At 38.6% G+C, this 17,573-nt stretch overlaps 1 protein-coding gene across 1 annotated transcript in view; it reads right to left on the bottom strand.

The window, feature by feature from the left end:
- Positions 1–17,573, bottom strand: part of LOC112444840 (glycerophosphodiester phosphodiesterase domain-containing protein 4-like) — a 115,843-nt gene that overhangs the window by 40,664 nt on the left and 57,606 nt on the right. Inside the window, 2 exon segments of the mRNA XM_024987388.2 lie at positions 4,069–4,250; positions 4,253–4,289. Of these exon segments, the coding sequence (XP_024843156.1) occupies positions 4,069–4,250; positions 4,253–4,289 (219 nt within the window).

The following is a 17,573-nucleotide window of genomic DNA, read 5'->3' as shown; positions in this document are numbered from 1 at the left end:
CTTGGAGAAGGTCATCTTACACTGAGATGAGGTGATCTATTAGCTTTGTGGATTTGTACCTGGATTTGTCCAAAGACCTGGATTTATCCAGGTTTTTGCCCAGGTTTAGGAAGTCCCCAGCTATTACTTCTTAACATAAATGCTGTGCCCCCTTTTCCTTCTCTTAGTTTGGTAGGTACACCCATTATCTGTATTTTGCTATCCTAATGAATGTGATTAAAAAATCTTAGTTCTCTCTCCTCTTCCACCTGAAACATTTGTAGATTCCTTTCTTCCAGGTTATTTATTCTTTCATTTGATTTGTTCTATTTCAAAGATTTTCTCATGCATTCTTAATTGTATTTGTTGGGTTCTTAAGCTCCAGAATTTGGGTTTGGTCTTTTTTAAGAATTGAAAAATTCCCAAAATTAAAACACACAGAGACACCTCTAAATAACCCATAGAGAAAGTGGGAAGTCTCAGGGAAAATTAGATATATTTTGAATTGAATGTAAAAAAAAATACAATATTGGGACTCCTCTGGTGGTCCAGTTACCAGTGCAGGGAACCCAGGTTTGATCCCTGGTCTGAGAAGATCCCACATGCCGTGGAGCAGCTAAGCCATATTTGCCATAACTGCTGAGCCCATGTGCTGCAGCTACTGAAGCCTCTGTGCCTAGAGCCTGTGCTTGACAATGGAAAGCCACTGCAATGAGAAGCTCGTGCCCTGCAAAGAAGAGTAGCCCCCCTTTGCTGCAATTAGAGAAGGCCCATGCATTGAGCAATGAAGATACAGCACAGCCAAAAATAAATAAAATATTTTAAAATTTGGTGGAATGCAACTACGGCAGTGATTAGAGAAAAAAAACTCCTAGGATTATCTGTTTATATTAGGAAAGAAGAATCTCAATCAAAAATCTAAGCTTCCTCTTTGATAAGCTAGAAAAAGAGGGTCAAATTTAACTTGTAGTAAACAGAAGAGAAAAAAGAGTAAATGGTATGAATCGGTGAAATGGGAACAGAGAAAAAGAAAACATAAATGAAACAAAACCTTATTCTTCAAAGCGATCAACAAAATTGATAAACATCTGGTCAACTGACTAAGACAAAAAGAGGAAACATACAAATGTCCAATATTGGGAAGGAAAGAATGTGCTTTAATACAGACCCTCTAGTCATTACCAAAGGTAATAATGAAAGTGAACAGTGGAGCTGGCTCACATTGGCTCACAAGAACAAAATATTACATTTCAGATCTTTTAGAACCAGTTGTTAATCCAGTTATGAAACTGGGCATGGTTGTAGTATTTAAGTAACAAAAGTTGGCAAACTCTGTAAATCAGGTCTTTATACTTCTGGAGAGCCCTTTGCATACTATAGTCTAGGAAAAACACCATGCACATAAATCTGCTAGTTTAGATGAAATGGAACAGTTCTCTGTATCATGAAAATTCAATTAACAATCAAGTTAAGAAAAAAAAAAAAAAAGAATTTTATTTGAGCCAAACTACCACACATTTGCACTCATCTCACACGCTAGTAAAGTAATGCTCAAAACTCTCCAAGCCAGGCTTCAGCAATATGTGAACTGTGAACTTCCAGATGTTCAGCTGGTTTTAGAAAAGGAAGAGGAACCAGAGATCAAATTGCCAACATCTGCTGGATCATGGAAAAAGTAAGAGAGTTCCAGAAAAACATCTATTTCTGCTTTATTGACTATGCCAAAGCCTTTGACTGTGTAGATCACAATAAACTGTGGAAAATTCTGAAAGAAATAAAAATACCAGACCATCTGACCTGCCTCTTAAGAAACCTGTATGCAGATCAGGAAGCAACAGTTAGAACTGGACATGGAACAACAGACTGGTTCCAAATAAGAAAAGGAGTACATCAAGGCTATATATTGTCACCCTGCTTATTTAACTTATATGCAGAGTACATCATGAGAAACGCTGGACTGGAAGAAACACAAGCTGGAATCAAGATTGCCTGGAGAAATATCAATAACCTCAGATATGCAGATGACACCACCCTTATGGCAAAAGTGAAGAGGAACTCAAAAGCCTCTTGAGGAAAGTAAAAGTGGAAAGTGAAAAAGTTGGCTTAAAGCTCAACATTCAGAAAACGAAGAAAAGGGCACCTGGTCCCATCACTTCATGGGAAATAGATGGGGAAAGAGTGGAAACAGTGTCAGACTTTATTTTTGGGGGGCTCCAAAATCACTGCAGATGGTGACTGCAACCATGAAATTAAAAGACGCTTACTCCTTGGAAGGGAAGTTATGACCAACCTAGATAGCATATTCAAAAGCAGAGACATTACTTTTCCAACAAAGGTCCGTCTAGTCAAGGCTATGGCTTTTCCTGTGGTCATGTATGGATGTGAGAGTTGTACTGTGAAGAAGGCTGAGTGTCAAAGAATTGATGCTTTTGAACTGTGGTGTTGGAGGAGACTCTTGAGAGTCCCTTGGACTGCAAGGAGATCCAACCAGTCCATTCTGAAGGAGATCAGCCCTGGGATTTCTTTGGAAGGAATGATGCTAAAGCTGAAACTCCAGTACTTTGGCCACCTCATGTGAAGAGTTGACTCATTGGAAAAGACTCTGATGCTGGGGGGGATTGGGGGCAGGAGAAGAAGGGGACGACAGAGGATGAGATGGCTGGATGGCATCACTGACTTGATGGACGTGAGTCTGGGTGAACTCCGGGAGTTGGTGATGGGCAGGGAGGCCTGTTGTGCTGCAATTCATGGGGTCACAAAGAGTCAGACACAACTGAGCAATTGAACTGACTGATGGAGAAGGTGCTGTGACTGATGGAACAAGTTAAAAGTGGTTTGTGGAAGTTTCATGCTCGAGATTTCTCGCTGGATGATCCTCCATGGTCATACAGACCAGTTGAAGTTGAGAGCATCCAAATCAAGTGTAGAAAATCATTTTTACCACCTTGGTTATGTTAACTGCTTTGATGTTTCCATTCTACATAAATTAAGCAAAAAAACCCAAAAAACTTCCTGAAGGTATTTTTGCATGAGATTATTTACTTAAACATAATGAAAATGTTATGTATTAAAACATATTGTGATGGGTGATGAAAAGTAGATTCTGTACAATAATGTGGAATTGAAGAGCCCATGGGGCCAGCAAAATGAACCACCAGTAAACACACCAAAGGCTGGTGTTCATCCAAAGAAGGTGATAATGTATAGGGTGGGACTGGAAGGGAGTTCTCTATTATGAACTCTTTCCAGAAAACCAAATGGTTATTTATTCAAGTACTTCTACAGTTAGACCAACTGAAAGCAGCACTCAACAACAAGCAACTAGAATTAGTCAACAGAAAATGAATAATATCCCATCAGGATAATGCAAAACCACCTGCTTTCTTGATGACCAGGTAAAAACTGGTACAGCTTAGGTGGGAAGTTCTGATTCATCTGTCATATTCAGCAGACATTGCATCTTTGGATTTCCATTTCTTTTGGTCTTTATAAAATTCTCTTAATGGAAAAAATGTCAATTCCCCAGAAAACTGTAAATGGCACCTAGAACAGTTCTTTGCCCCAAAAAATAAGTTTTGGGGAAGTGAAATTATAAGGTTGCCTGAAAAATAGCAGAAGATAAGGCTTCCCAGGTGGCACAATGGTAAAGAATCCACCTGCCAGTGCAGAAGTTGCAAGAGACATGGGTTTGATCTCTGGGTTGGAAAGAATCCTTGGAGTAGGAAATGGCAACCCACTCTAGTACATGGACAGAGGAACCAAGCAAGTTACACTCCATAGGGTTTCAGATAATTGGACACAATTGAGCACACCCCTTTACCTTATTTTAAGTGAAACAGAACAGTGAATACATTGTCCAATAAACTCCTTGGTGAAAATGAAAAATGTGTCTTTTATTTTTACTTAAAAACTGAAGGAATTTTTGGCCAAGCCCGTAGCTATATAAGCAGCCAATTCCATTTCTCTAGGGAGTAGAATCGTTTAAGCATTCCAGGGAAGATCTACAAGGTTCATCAGGTTCAAATGCTATGCTCCTGTAACAAGTTACCCACTTCCCAACCTCTAGTGTGAATATTGAGATAGACATACCAGATGTTGCTCTATCTTAGAGTCAAGGATCACACTTACTACAAGACAGATATACGATGATCTGGAAGGATGTGATTGTGGAGGAGCATTAAGATCAAATATAACCAACTTTTTTTCCTTCTGTGCAAGTTCCAATAACTCAGATAGTTTTGGAATCTTCTGATTTCTTGCTCTTTCCTTTCAGCCTCTGATAATGGTTTCATACGAAAAAATGGTTTGATCTAAAAATAAGTACATCAGAGAAAACATTAGCTCCTATCAAAAGTATTTTCCAATTCTCATGCTTTAAGCCCCACACCCAGCCCTATCTCTGTGCTGACCCATTACCATTCAACCCACCAGGTTTCCTGAAATACTGGTCCTGAGACAAGAGTTGCCAAGAAGAGAAATAAAATATAATCTCCATAGCTAGTAATGGTATTTGCAATGATTTATTCTAGAACATAAAGGAAATACAATAATGTGGAATTAAAGAGACCGTGTGGCCAGCAAAATGAACCTCTATTAAGCATATCAAAGGCCAGTCTGCATTCAAAAAAAGTGATGGTTTGTATGGTGGGATTCTAAGGGAGTTCTTTATTATGAGGTCCTTCCAGAAAACCAAATGAATAATTTTGCAAGTACTGCTCCCAATTAGGCCAACTGAAAGCAGCAATCAACAGCAAGCCCATCACAATATGTTTTTTTTAAAAAAGAAATGCATTGAGTCAAAACGGGCATCTGATGAGGCCTTACAAATAGCTGAGAAAAGAAGAGAAGTGAAAGGCAAAGGAGAAAATGAAAGATATACCCATCTGAATTCAGCATTCCAAAAAATAGCAAGGATAGATAAGAAAGTCTTAAGTGAACAATGCAAATAAATAGAGGAAAACAACAAAATGGGAAAGACTAGTGATCTCTTCAAGAAAAGTGGAGATACCGAGGAAACATTTCATGCTAAGATGGGCACAATAAAGGATAGAAATGAAGTGGACCTAACAGAAGCAGAAGATACTAAGAAGAGGTGGCAAGAATACTCAAAAGAACTGTATAAAAAAGGTCTTCATGACCAGATCACCATGATGGTGTGGTCACTCAAGTCAAGTAGGCCTTAGGAAGCATTACTGCGAACCAAGCTAATGGAGGTGATGGAATTCCAGCTGAGCTACTTCAAATTGTAAAGAACAATGCTGTGAAAGTGCTGCACTCAATATGCCAGCAAATTTGGAAAAGTCAGCAGTGGCCACAAGACTGGGAAAGGTCAGTTTTTATTCTAATCCCAAAAAGGGCAAAGCCAAAGAATGTTCAAACCACTGCACAATTGCACTCATTTCACATGCTAGCAAGGTAAAGCTCAAAATTCTCTAAGCGAGGCTTTAGCAGTATATGAACTAACTCACAGTCTGGGTTTAGAAAATGGATGGTATGGGGAGGGAGGTGGGAGGGGAGTTCAGGATGGGAACACGTGTACACCCATGGCAGATTCATGTTGATGTATGGCAAAACCAATACAATATTGTAATTAGCCTCCAATTCAAATAAATAAATTTATATCAAAAAATAGAAAAGGCAGGGGCAGACTCATGTTGATATTTGGCAGAAAACAACAAAATTCTGTAAAGCAATTATACTTCAATTAAAATAAATAAATTAACTTTTAAAAAAAGAAAATGCAGAGGAACCATAGATCAAATTGCCAACATCCACTGGATCATAGAAAAGCAACAGAATTCCAGAAAACCATCTCCTTCTGCTTCATTGACTATGCTAAATCCTTTGACTGTGTGGATCACAACAACCTGTGGAAAATTCTTAAAGATATGGGAATACCAGACCACCTTACCTGCCTCCTGAGAAACCTGTATGCAGGTCAAAGAGCAACATTTAGAACTGGTCATGGAACAATGGTGTGGTTCCAAATTGGGGAAGGAGTACATCAAGGCTGTATATTGTCCCCCTGCTTATTTAATTAATATATAGAGTATATCATGCAAAATGCCAGCTGGATGAATCACAAGCTGGAATCAAGATTGCTAGGAGAAATATCAACAGCCTCAGATATGCACATGATACCACCCAATGGCAGAAAGCAAAGAAGAATTAAAGAGCCTCCTGATGAAGGTGAAAGAGGAGAATGAAAAAGCTGGCTTAAAACTCAACATTCAAAAAAACTAAGATCATGGCATCTGGTCCCATCACTTCATGGCAAATAGATGGGGAAACAATGGAAACGGTGAAAGTATTTTCTTGGGCTTGAAAACCACTGCTGATGGTGACTGCCACCACTAAATTAAAAGATGCTCGCTCTTTGGAAGAAAGCCATGACAAACTTATACAGAGTATTCAAAAACAGAGACATCGCTTTGGCAACAAAGGTCCATCTAGTCAAAGCTATAGTTTTTCCAGTAGTCATGAATGCCAGAGTTGGATCATAAAGAAAGCTGAATGCTGAAGAATTGATGCTTTCAAACTGTGGAGCTGGAAAAGACTCTTGAGAGTCTCTTGGACTGTAAGGAGATCAAACCAGTCAGTCTTAAATCAACCCTGAACACTCACTAGAAGAACTGATGCTGAAATTGAAGATACAATACTTTGGCCACTAGATGCAAATAGCTGACTAATTGGAATAGACCCAAATGCTGGAAAAATTAAGAACAGGAGGAGAAGGGAATGGCAGAGGATGAGATGGTTGGATGGCATCATAGGTCAATGGACATGAGATTGAAACAACTCTGGGAGACAGTGAAGGACAGGGAAGCTTGGTGTGCTGCAGTCCCTGGGGTTACAAAGGTTCAGACATGAATGAACAACTGAGCAACAACAATTTATAACATAGAACCTGCTGTATTTGCACTGAAGGGTATTCTTATTCTTCTCTAGACCTCCCTTTTCAACCTTTTTTTTAAACTTAAGGTAATAAAATTCATATTTTCTTTCATTGGTTACCCACATTTTCTCTTACTGTTTTAGTTATTTGTAGTGAAAAAAAAAAAAAAAGACTTCAGCTTCAGACTAAACTGGACTCAACTCCCACTCTATCACTTATTTGTGTTCCTTGCTGTGTGTGTGTGTGTGCGCACGTGCGCATGTGTGTGTGTGCACACACAACATGTCCTCTGTCATGTTCGACTCTTTGCAACCCCATGGAAGGTAGTCCAATCTGCCTGGCTCCTCTGTTGACAGGATTTTCCTGGAAAAAATACTGGAGTGGGTTGCCATTTCCTTCTCCAAGGGATCTTCCTTGCCATATTCAATTGTTAAAATCCATTCCTCTATTTGTAAAGTTTAGCTCAAATGATACCTCCTTCATGAAGACTTCCTCAAATATTTCTAAACTAAAGAGAGCTTGGTGGCATTCAACTCCAATGGTTCATTTTTAAACCTCTTTAATACTGCTCTCTATTCTTGTTTGTATAGGTCTTACACCAAATTCAAATTCTGGCTTCATACGCTCTTGCTTTGTAACCTTGATAAAATCACTTATATTCTCAAAGTGTCTATTATCCAAACTATACAATGGGGAAAGGGAGGAATAATCTACATATTCCTCAGGGTTATTTTGTTGATTGAATATGATAAAATATTTTCTAGGTCTAGGAGAATGTCTTGTACACAGAATATTGTGCAATTCACAGTAGTTCCCTCACTCTACTGCTTCTACTGACTGCAACTTTCTCAACTGTCACTTTTTTGCATATTACACAGCATTTCATCTTACATCTCAGTCCATATATATGTTGCCTATATTGAACTTAGTAGATGGCTACTTTTCCAATTTTTGCCAATTTTAGATCACTTATTGGTGAAGCTGGTGAGAGAAGGAATTTCACTCGGAGGAATGAAACAGTAGCTGCCTCACATTTTCTCAAGACTAAAGTATGCTCTCTTTGTCTCCACACAATTTTTTTCTTCACACTTATCCCACTGTTTGTATTTGTTCCCATTCCTAGTCATAAAAAAACAGAAACTGAAAAGACCTTCAGTGACCTCAAAATATCTATTCAACAGTCACCTTTGCTGAACTTGCACACCTTCATGATCTTCCAGATAACCATAAATCTTTTCTCTTTAAAAGTACTCATTTTGATATTTGGCAAAACTAATACAATTATGTAAAGTTTAAAAATAAAATAAAATTTAAAAAAAATAAATAAATGAAAAATAAAAAATAAAAAAATGAAAGTACTCAAAACAGGAGGCCAAGGTCTAAATCTATCAACAAGTTAACACACATCAAAGACTCATTGTTTAAGGCCAATTCCTTGATCTAGAAGTAACACTTTTTATTTTTGCCTCAGGAAAAAAAAAAAAAGCAATCTTGGCCACATTAGTCATCTACTCGTAGCCTGTACTATGAGACTTTAGAGGAAAGGTTTTAGCAGATCATCATACAACACAGAATGCTCTGACTAAAGTCCTTAGCCAGGGGCCTCTTTCACAGAAGACAGACCAGTCTATGGAATTCACATATTCCATCACTGATGTGTAGCATCTGACCCCCAATTCTGAAAAGAAACACTAGATCAACTTAGGTTTTGAGCTTCGTAATGGCAAACTGGTAGTACCAATTAAGCTCAAATGCGTATTTCTTCAAATCTTCCATGATACAACTCACCACAGTAGGGAGAAATTGACTACAGTATTAATTTTTTGACTGTGCAGGGTCTTTGTTGCTGTGTGTGGGCTTTCTCTAGTTGGGGTGAGTGAGGCCACTCTCTAGTTGCACAGCACAGGCTTCTCATTGCAGTGGCTTCCATTGCTGTGGAGTACAGGATCTAGAGCACGCAGGCTTCCACAGTTATGGTACATGGGCTTATTTGCCATGCAGCATGCAAACGCTTCCCAGACAAGAGATTAAACCCATGTCCCCTGAATTGGCTGGGGAATTCTTAACCACTGGGCCGCCGGTTAAGTTCAAAGTCACTATAGTATTAAATAAAAACTGATAGGGTAACTTTCTAAGACATCAGAAGATATGAGCAGTTCTTCCCTAATCTATAACCAACATAATCCTAGAAAAACTATGAAGGTCAGACATGAATTGGAACCTTGCGCCAAAGGATCCTTTGAGGATCTCCAAATAAATTTTATTCAATTTCTTCCCTCTGTGGGTTATGAATTTCTACCAGTAATTATGTGCTTATTTGGGTTATTATATATTTGTCTTCTTTACCTAAGCCATTCCAACCTAGCTTAGTGAGAGGTGAAAACATTTTATTGGGAGTTTTACTTTAAATTAGGTGAAGCTTTGCTCCTTACTAAAATAATTTCCTGTCCTTAAACACACAATACTCTTGAAAAGTGGGATGAATGCATGACATGTAAAAAACTGCAATCAGCCAAACTTCAGATGCTCTTGACATTCCATACCCTCAAAAACCACTCATTTTCTCTTCGACTTTGTGTTCTTTCCCATCAGGTAATCCCAGATTTGCTGTTATTATTATTCAGTCTCTAAGTTGTGTTGGCTCTTTGCGACCCCATGGACTGCAGGACACAAGGTTCCCTGTCCTTCACTATCCAAGAATCCTAGATTATCTTCTGTCAGCTAATCGCTTGCAGGCCTACATTTCAGAAATATCTCTACACTAGCTTTAAAACTTTCCAGCTATAATTTACCAAGGCTCTTTCAGGCAAATATTATAAGGGATTAGGCAATATATCTCACTTCTATAATTAACAGAACGGCTCTTTTCCTTGCCAACCACCTCATCAGTGAAATCCAGTGTATAGAAAACAACACATAGAAAGACTGCCATTGAACATTACTGGAAAGGACCATATCAAATACATCGAATACTCTTAACTCAATAGAGCCATTAAGTAGAAAGAATTGATCCCTGGATACACATTTCCCAAGCAAAATCACAATACCCATCTGACAACAATTAGAAGGTCATACCCAATAGCAATGATAAACCCAGGTTTCCCAGAGAACCACAGAAGTCAACAGTTCAGTTCAGTTGATCAGTCGTGTCTGACTCTTTGTGACCCCATGGACTGCAGCACACCAGGCTTCCCTGTCCATCACCAACTCCCGGAGCCTGCTCCAACTCATGTCCATTGAGTCAGTGATGCCATCCAACCATCTCATCCTCTGTCCTTCCCTTCTCCTCCTGCCTTCAATCTTTCCCAGCATCAGGGTCTTTTCCAGTGAGTCGGTTCTTCAGATCAGGTGGCCAAAGTACTGGAGCTTCAGCTTCAGCATCAGTCCTTCCAATGAATATTCAGGGTTGATTTCCTTTACAATTGACTTGTTTGATCTCCTTTCAGTCCAAGGGACTCTCAAGAGTCTTCTCCAATACCACAGTTCAAAAGCATCAATTCTTCAGTGCTCAGCCTTCTTCACAGTCCAACTCTCACACCCATACATGACTGCTGGAAAAAGCATAGCTTTGACCAGACAGACCTTTGTCAATAATGTCTCTGCTTTTTAATGTGCTGCCTATGTTCGTTATAGCTTTTCTTCAAAGGAGGAAGCATCTGTTAATTTCATGGCTGCTGGTAGCATCTGCAGTGATTTTGGAGCCCCCGAAAACAGTCTATCACTGTTTCCATTGTTTCCCCATCATTTGTCATGAAGTGATGGGACCAGATGCCATGATCTTTGTTTTTTGAACGTTGAGTTTTAAACCAGCTTTTTCAGTCTCCTCTTTCACTTTAATCAAGAGGCTCCTCTATTCCTACATTCCTTCTGCTGTAAGGGTGGTGTCATCTGCATATCTGAGGTTATTGATATTTCTCCCAGCAATCTTGATTCCAGCTTGTGCTTCATCCAGCCTGGCATTTTGCATGATGTACTCTGCATAAGTTAAACAAGCAAGGTGACAATATACAGCCTTGACGTACTCCTTTCCCAACTTGGAACCAGTCCATCGTTCCATGTCCAGTTCTAATTGTTGCTTCTTGACCTGCATACAGATTTCTCAGGACGCAGGTCAGGTGGTCTAGTGTTTCCATCTCTTTAAGAGTTTTCCACAGTTTGTTGTGATCCACACAGTCAAAGGCTTTGGTGGACTCAATAAAGCAGAAGTAGATGTTTTTCTGGAACTCTCTTGCTTGACATCTCCAACGGATGTTGGCAATTTGATCTCTGGTTTTTCTGCCGTTTCTAAATCCCGCTTGAACATCTGGAAGTTCTCAGTTCACATACTGTTGAAGCCTTCCTTGGAGAATTTTGAGCATTACTTTGCTAGCATGTGAGATGAGTGCAGTTGTGTGGTAGTTTGACCATTCTTTGGCATTGCTTTTCTTTGGGATTGGAATAAAAACTGACCTTTTCCAGTCCTGTGGCCACTGCTGAGTTTTCCAGACTTGCTGGCAAATTGAATACAGTACTTTAATAGCTTCATATAACAGCTAAATGAACAGAAGTCAGCAGCTGCCCCAACATCCTTGACACAAGCAAACAGCTGCATGAAGTAGCACAGCTTTCATCAAAGAGCCTTGGGAAAAGATTCTTCCTGTTAAATGCCAGACTCTGCTTTGAATGCATTCATTCCTCATCTTTCTGGCCATATTTCCTTTTATTGTTTTAAGCTTATATAGTTTTAAAGAATTTGTTTAGGCTGCATGGGGGCTATTCTCTAGCTGCAGTGCACAAACTTCTCATTGAGGTGGACTCACTTGTGTAGAGCATGGACTTTAGGACATGCGAGCTTTAGTAGTTACAGCACGTGGGCTCAGTAATTGTGCCACATGGGTTTAGTTGCCCGACAGCATGAGGAATCTTTCCAGGCCAGGGATCAAACCCATTTCCTCTACATCAGCAGGTGGACTTTTAACCACTGGACCATCAGCGAAGTCCTAAGGTTATACACTTTTTATTTCGCCTATCATATTTCTCTTACTAAAAATAATAATTTGCTTAACTCTAAGCTTTTCTACACAATCATCACTCTAACTGTAATTAAGTTTCTCCAAGATGTTAGTAGTTTAGACAATTTGAAATTTTATTAATAATGATTATTTTCATGTATGTATTTAATGATTATTTAGTGATTATTTCATGTATCTAACAATTATTTCATTTAGGTACAACTCTTCATGTAATACCTAAATGAAAAGAAACATCTCTGACCTAGAAGAAAATAAAATGTACTTTTGGTGTAATAGTTGAATGATTTTCATGACAATTCTCAAAGGAAACATACTCAAAGTTTACCAAAGTTGATAGCATTTTTCTTGTATAACTCCTGTGTTCTTTAAATATGTGGCAATCAGGTTTTTTGCTGGTAACACAGGGCAGGGTTAGATAGTCTGTGGGCCTGTTAGACCTCTTCAACTGCAGGACTCTCCAAACCCTCAGTAAACCATATCCGCTTAATAAGCATATGAAGGAATAACATATTTCCTAAGAAACAGGCCTCTAAGGATATGGATCCCACCACCAGGAACTAATCGGAGGTGATTTTAAAAATGTGTCTTTCACTTTGTTTGATGGGATAAATGACATAACCCAAGGCTTACGTGTATAACATAACAGTTTAAATTCCTTAGCCTGAGTGCTGCTGTGCTTAGTCGCTTAGTACCTTCTGACTCTTTATGACCCCATGGTGTGTAGCCCGCCAGGCCCCTCTGTCCATGGGGATTCCCCAGGGAAGAATGCTGGAGTGGGTTGCCAAGCCCTCCTCCAGGGGCTCTTCCCAACCCAGGGATCAAACCCAGGTCTCCCGCATTGTAGGCAGATTCTTTACCAGCTAAGCTACCAGGGAAGCCCTTAGCCTGAGTAGTTATCAAAAATAATGAAGCTCTGAACTTATTTTTGTTGGCACCACTTCATGTTGTACCAGATTAAAGATCAACTGTGGCTTAATTAGGGAAGGGCTTATTAAATGCAGTCTAAAGGACTTGCATTGCCTTCGTTTTGTGGCAGTGGATGCTACTTGCAGTGCAGTGTTTCAGGATATTTAACTTAAAAGTGCCATTAACTGTATATTTTCAATGATACTGACAGAGAAGAAAGGAGTGTAAGATTTACTTACTAAGCCCTAAGTACTAGATAATCATTCATTCAGCAAGTATACTCTGCGTGCTCCTAAAACACAAATCCTGTTATCAAAATATTCAATTTAGTAAGGGAGATAAGACACAGAGACAAATAAAACATAAGTTTCATGACAGCAGTCACTGAAAATTATTTTGGGCTCTTCTTAGAATTGGACTATGGTAACAATAAGATGTTCTAGTCTGGTATTTCCCTCTCTCTAAGAGCTTTCCACTGTTTGTCATGATCCATACAATTAAAGGCTCCAGTGTAAGGGAGATCAACCCTGAATACTCACTGGAAGGACTGATGCTGAAGCTCCCGTTTTGGTCATCTGATGCAAACAGATAACTTATTAGAAAAGTCCCTGATGCTGGGAAAAACTGAGGGCAGAAGGAGAAAAGGGCCTCAGAGGATGAGATGGCTAGACTGATCACTGATGCAATGAACATGAACTTGGGCAAACTCCAGGAGATGTTGAGGGACAGGGAGGCCTGGTGTGCTGCAGTCCATGGGGTTGCAAAGGGTCAGACATGATTGGGCAACAGGACAACAACAGTAAGATGCAATGTGCAAAAAAAAAAAAGAAAGAAAGAAAGAAAGAAAGAAACACCAAATGCACTATTTAATTTGACCACAGGATATATTAAAAATGAGAAAACTAAAGCTTAAAAAATAATCACAAGTACAATTTTCAACTAACAGGTAAACTGGAAGTGACATGTCCAGTCATTAAACTCAACAGTGACTGAAAATTTTCAGTCATTATTACTTCAAATATTTCTTCTGTTCCTTTCCCTCATTCTTCTCCATTTGGTTTTCTTATTACATATATGTTATATGCTTTGTAATTGTCCCACAATTCTTGGCTATTCTGACTTGCCCTTTTTGTTCACTTTCCTCTTTGCATTTCAGTTTAGGAAGTTTCTAGACATCTTCAACAGCACTGATTTCTTCCTAATCCTTGATGAGGATGAGCCCATCAGAGGCATTCTTCGTTTCTATTAAATATTTTTGCTTTGGAAGCTTTTCATTTGATTCTTTCTTAGAGCTTCTGCTTACATCTCTCTGCTTACATTGCCTCTTTTCTTGCATGTTGTCTACTTTCTTCATTAGAGCTCTTAATATATTAATCATGGTTATTTTATATTTGCTGATATATCCAATATCTGTATTATATCTGAATCTGGTAGTGATACTTGCTTTGTCTCTTCATACTGTGCTTATTCTTATTCTTTAGAATATTTTAGATTTTTTTGTTGGAAGCTAGACATGATGTAATGGATAAAAGAAACTGAGATAATTGTGCTTTTAGTGTGAGCTTTTATGTGAATCTACTAAGACCTGAACTATGTCTAATGTTTGCTGTAGCTATAGGTACCATAGGATACAGTTTCCTTGTTTTATTTTGTGTCCCACCCTATTTCTGTGGTTTCCTTAAGAACTCCTTCTTGAACACAGTCTGTGTTGCAGCTCTCATTCATAATCCATTTTTATTATACTGAAGCCCTGTTCATGTACTGGTAAGGTATCAGGGAAGGAAAGCATTCTATAATCTTATGACTAAATCTTCATTTTTTCAGTGGTTTGAGTCTTTGAGCTATGACTCAGAAGCATTTCTTAGCATTTTATCTCCACCCTTACATGAGACAAAAAAGCTAGAAGGAAATGGAGTTGGTTATTTGCTCTTCTGGCGTGTTAAATAACGTTCTGCTAAAGTGGTTCCCCTTGGGTACTTTGTAATGGAGAACATGATGTATTGACAAAAAAAAGCAAACGGGACTTAACTGAACTTAAAAGCTTTTGCACAAGGAAGGAAATTCTAAGCAAGGTGAAATGACAACTCTCAGAATGGGAGAAAATAATAGCAAACAAAACAACTGACAAAGAATCAATCTCCAAAATAAACAATCAGTTCATGCAGCTCACTACTAGAAAAATAAACAACCCAATCAAAAAGTGGGCAAAAGACCTAAACAGACATTTCTCCAGAGAAGACATACAGATGGCTAGCAAACACATGAAAAGATGCTCAACATCGCTCATTACTATAGACATTCAAATCAAAACCACAATGAGGTATCATCTCATGCAAGTCAGAATGGCCATCGTCAAAATGTCTACAGACAATAAATGCTAGAGAGGGTATGGAGAAAAGGGAACCCTCTTAAACTGTTGGTAGGAATGCAAATTGATATAACCACTATGGAGAAAAGTATAGAGATTCCTTAAAAAACTAGGAATAGAACTACCAAAGGACCCAGCAGTCCCACTACTGGGCATATACCCTGAGGAAACCATACCCTTGTATTTAATGCAGCACTATTTACAATAGCTAGGACATGGAAGCAACCTAGATGTCCATCGGCAGGTGAATGGGTAAGGAAGTTATGGTGCATGGGTGCTAAGTCGCTTCAGTCATGTCCATCTCTGTGCAAGACTATGGACTGCAGCTTGCCAGGCTCCTCTGTCCATGGGATTTTCCAGGCAAGAATGCTAGAGTGGGTTGCCATTCCCTCCTCCAGGGGATCTTCCTGACCCAGGGATTGAACCTACATCTATTACATCTAACCTCTACTGGCAGGTGGGTTGTTTACCACTAACAGCACCTGGGAAACACAAGGCAGCTGTGGCACATATGCACAATGGAATATTACTCAGCTATAAAAAGAAACACATTTGAGTCAGTTCTAATGAGGTGGATGAATCCTGAGCCTATTATACCGAGTCAAGTAAGTCAGAAAGAGAACAATAAATGTCATATATTAACACATATATATGGAATCTAGAAAGATGGTACCAACATGCCTACATGTAAGACAGCAAAGGAGGCACAGACATAAAGAACAGACTTTTGGACTCAGTTGGAGAAGGAGAAGATGGGATGATTTGAGAGAATACCACTGAAACATACATTACCATAGGTAAACAGATAGTGGGAGTTTGATGTATAACACGGGGTACACAAAGCTGGTGCTCTGTGACAAGCTGGAGGGCTGGGGTGGGGAGGAGGTAGGAGGGAGGTTCAGAATGGAAGGGACACATGAATGCCTATGGCTTATTCATACTGATGTATGGCAAAAACCATCATAATATTGTAAAGTAATTATTCCGCAATTAAAAAAAAATTTTTTTTAACAGCTACTTTTTCCTCCTCCAGCCCAAAACAGGAGAGGGCTTTTTGTTTGTTTTTCCTCACTCTTAACTACAAGAACCTGATGGAGTTCCTGGAAGGAAAAGCCATAAAAGTATGGGGCCCTGTATAAAACTAGGCCTGCAAGAACTTTTAAGTCTCAGAATAGTCCACACTCAGCCTCCAGTAATTATTCAAAATTACCTCCTAGGTAAACTACTTGTACCTGCTGCTGACTCCGGTGGCTTCTACTTCTGGAAACTTGATTTTGATTGTGATTCCCTATTCATCTGTCTCTCCAGATTTCAGAGGGCTGCTTTGCCTTGTGACCTCATTTCTCAGATAGATCTAAGAGTCATTTATTTTCAAGTTGGCTCTTTTCTCTTGTTTTAAGGATAGGACTGACAACTTCCAAGCTCTTTGTATGTCAAAGTGGAAACCAGAAGTCCTCTTTGACTAGATTAAGGTTTTGGGGGTTTGTTTTTTTCTGTAAATATTGACCTTGTATTCATGTCCAAACTAAACTCAGTTCTTAGATACTGCTATAGATTGCCAGGGATTTTATACAATCAGGTCCTCTGCAAACAGAAATACTTTTATTTCTTCCTTTCCAACAGCTATGCCTATTTACTCCCTATTGTACTGGTGATGACTCAATATAATGTTGAATTGATTGGTAAGATAACCTCTGTTTTTCCAAGTCTTATGGAAAATGAATTAATTCAGTCTTTCACCACTAGTATAATGACAGCTATAAGTATATAATAGATTACCTCTAACAAGTTTAAAAAGTTTATATTTTTAATATACAGTTTTTTTAAAAAAAAGAACAGAGTTGAATTTTATCAAATGATCTTTCTGCATGTATTGAGATTATATGACTTTCTTCTTTGTGTATGTTAACATGATAAAAAAGTCATTCATTTTTAAACTGTAAACACCAACCTTGCACTGTCATGGGAAAAAATACCTTTGATCCATTCTGCTTTTTACATATTGTTGGAATTTTTGAGGATATTTCTATCTATATTCATGAGGGGTATCAGTCTTTAGATTTCTTAAAATGCCTTTTTACGTATTTGTTATCAGAGAAATACTGGGCTTATCTAATTTACACAAGGAATTATCCTCTCTTGTTGGATTTTCTAGAAGATACTTATGGAATCAGTATAATTTGTTTTCTTCTACACATGGTAGAATTCACCAATGAGCACAAGTGCACCTGGAATTTTCTGTTGGAACTTTTTACACTACAAACTCAGTTTCTTTAATAGATATATAACACTGTTTAGGTTATATATTTCTTATTGAGTTTTTCAAAAGATAAAACTTTGTATTTTAAGGCAAGAAAAGAAAATTTAAGGATAAAATGCTCTTTCCTGGGCCTCCTTCCCCCCACCCCACTCC

Source organism: Bos taurus, chromosome 29, assembly GCF_002263795.3.
Source record: "Bos taurus isolate L1 Dominette 01449 registration number 42190680 breed Hereford chromosome 29, ARS-UCD2.0, whole genome shotgun sequence".
NCBI lineage: Eukaryota > Metazoa > Chordata > Mammalia > Artiodactyla > Bovidae > Bos > Bos taurus.
The sequence above is the reverse complement of the archived record's forward strand: the minus strand, read 5'-3'. Positions and strand labels throughout refer to the sequence as shown.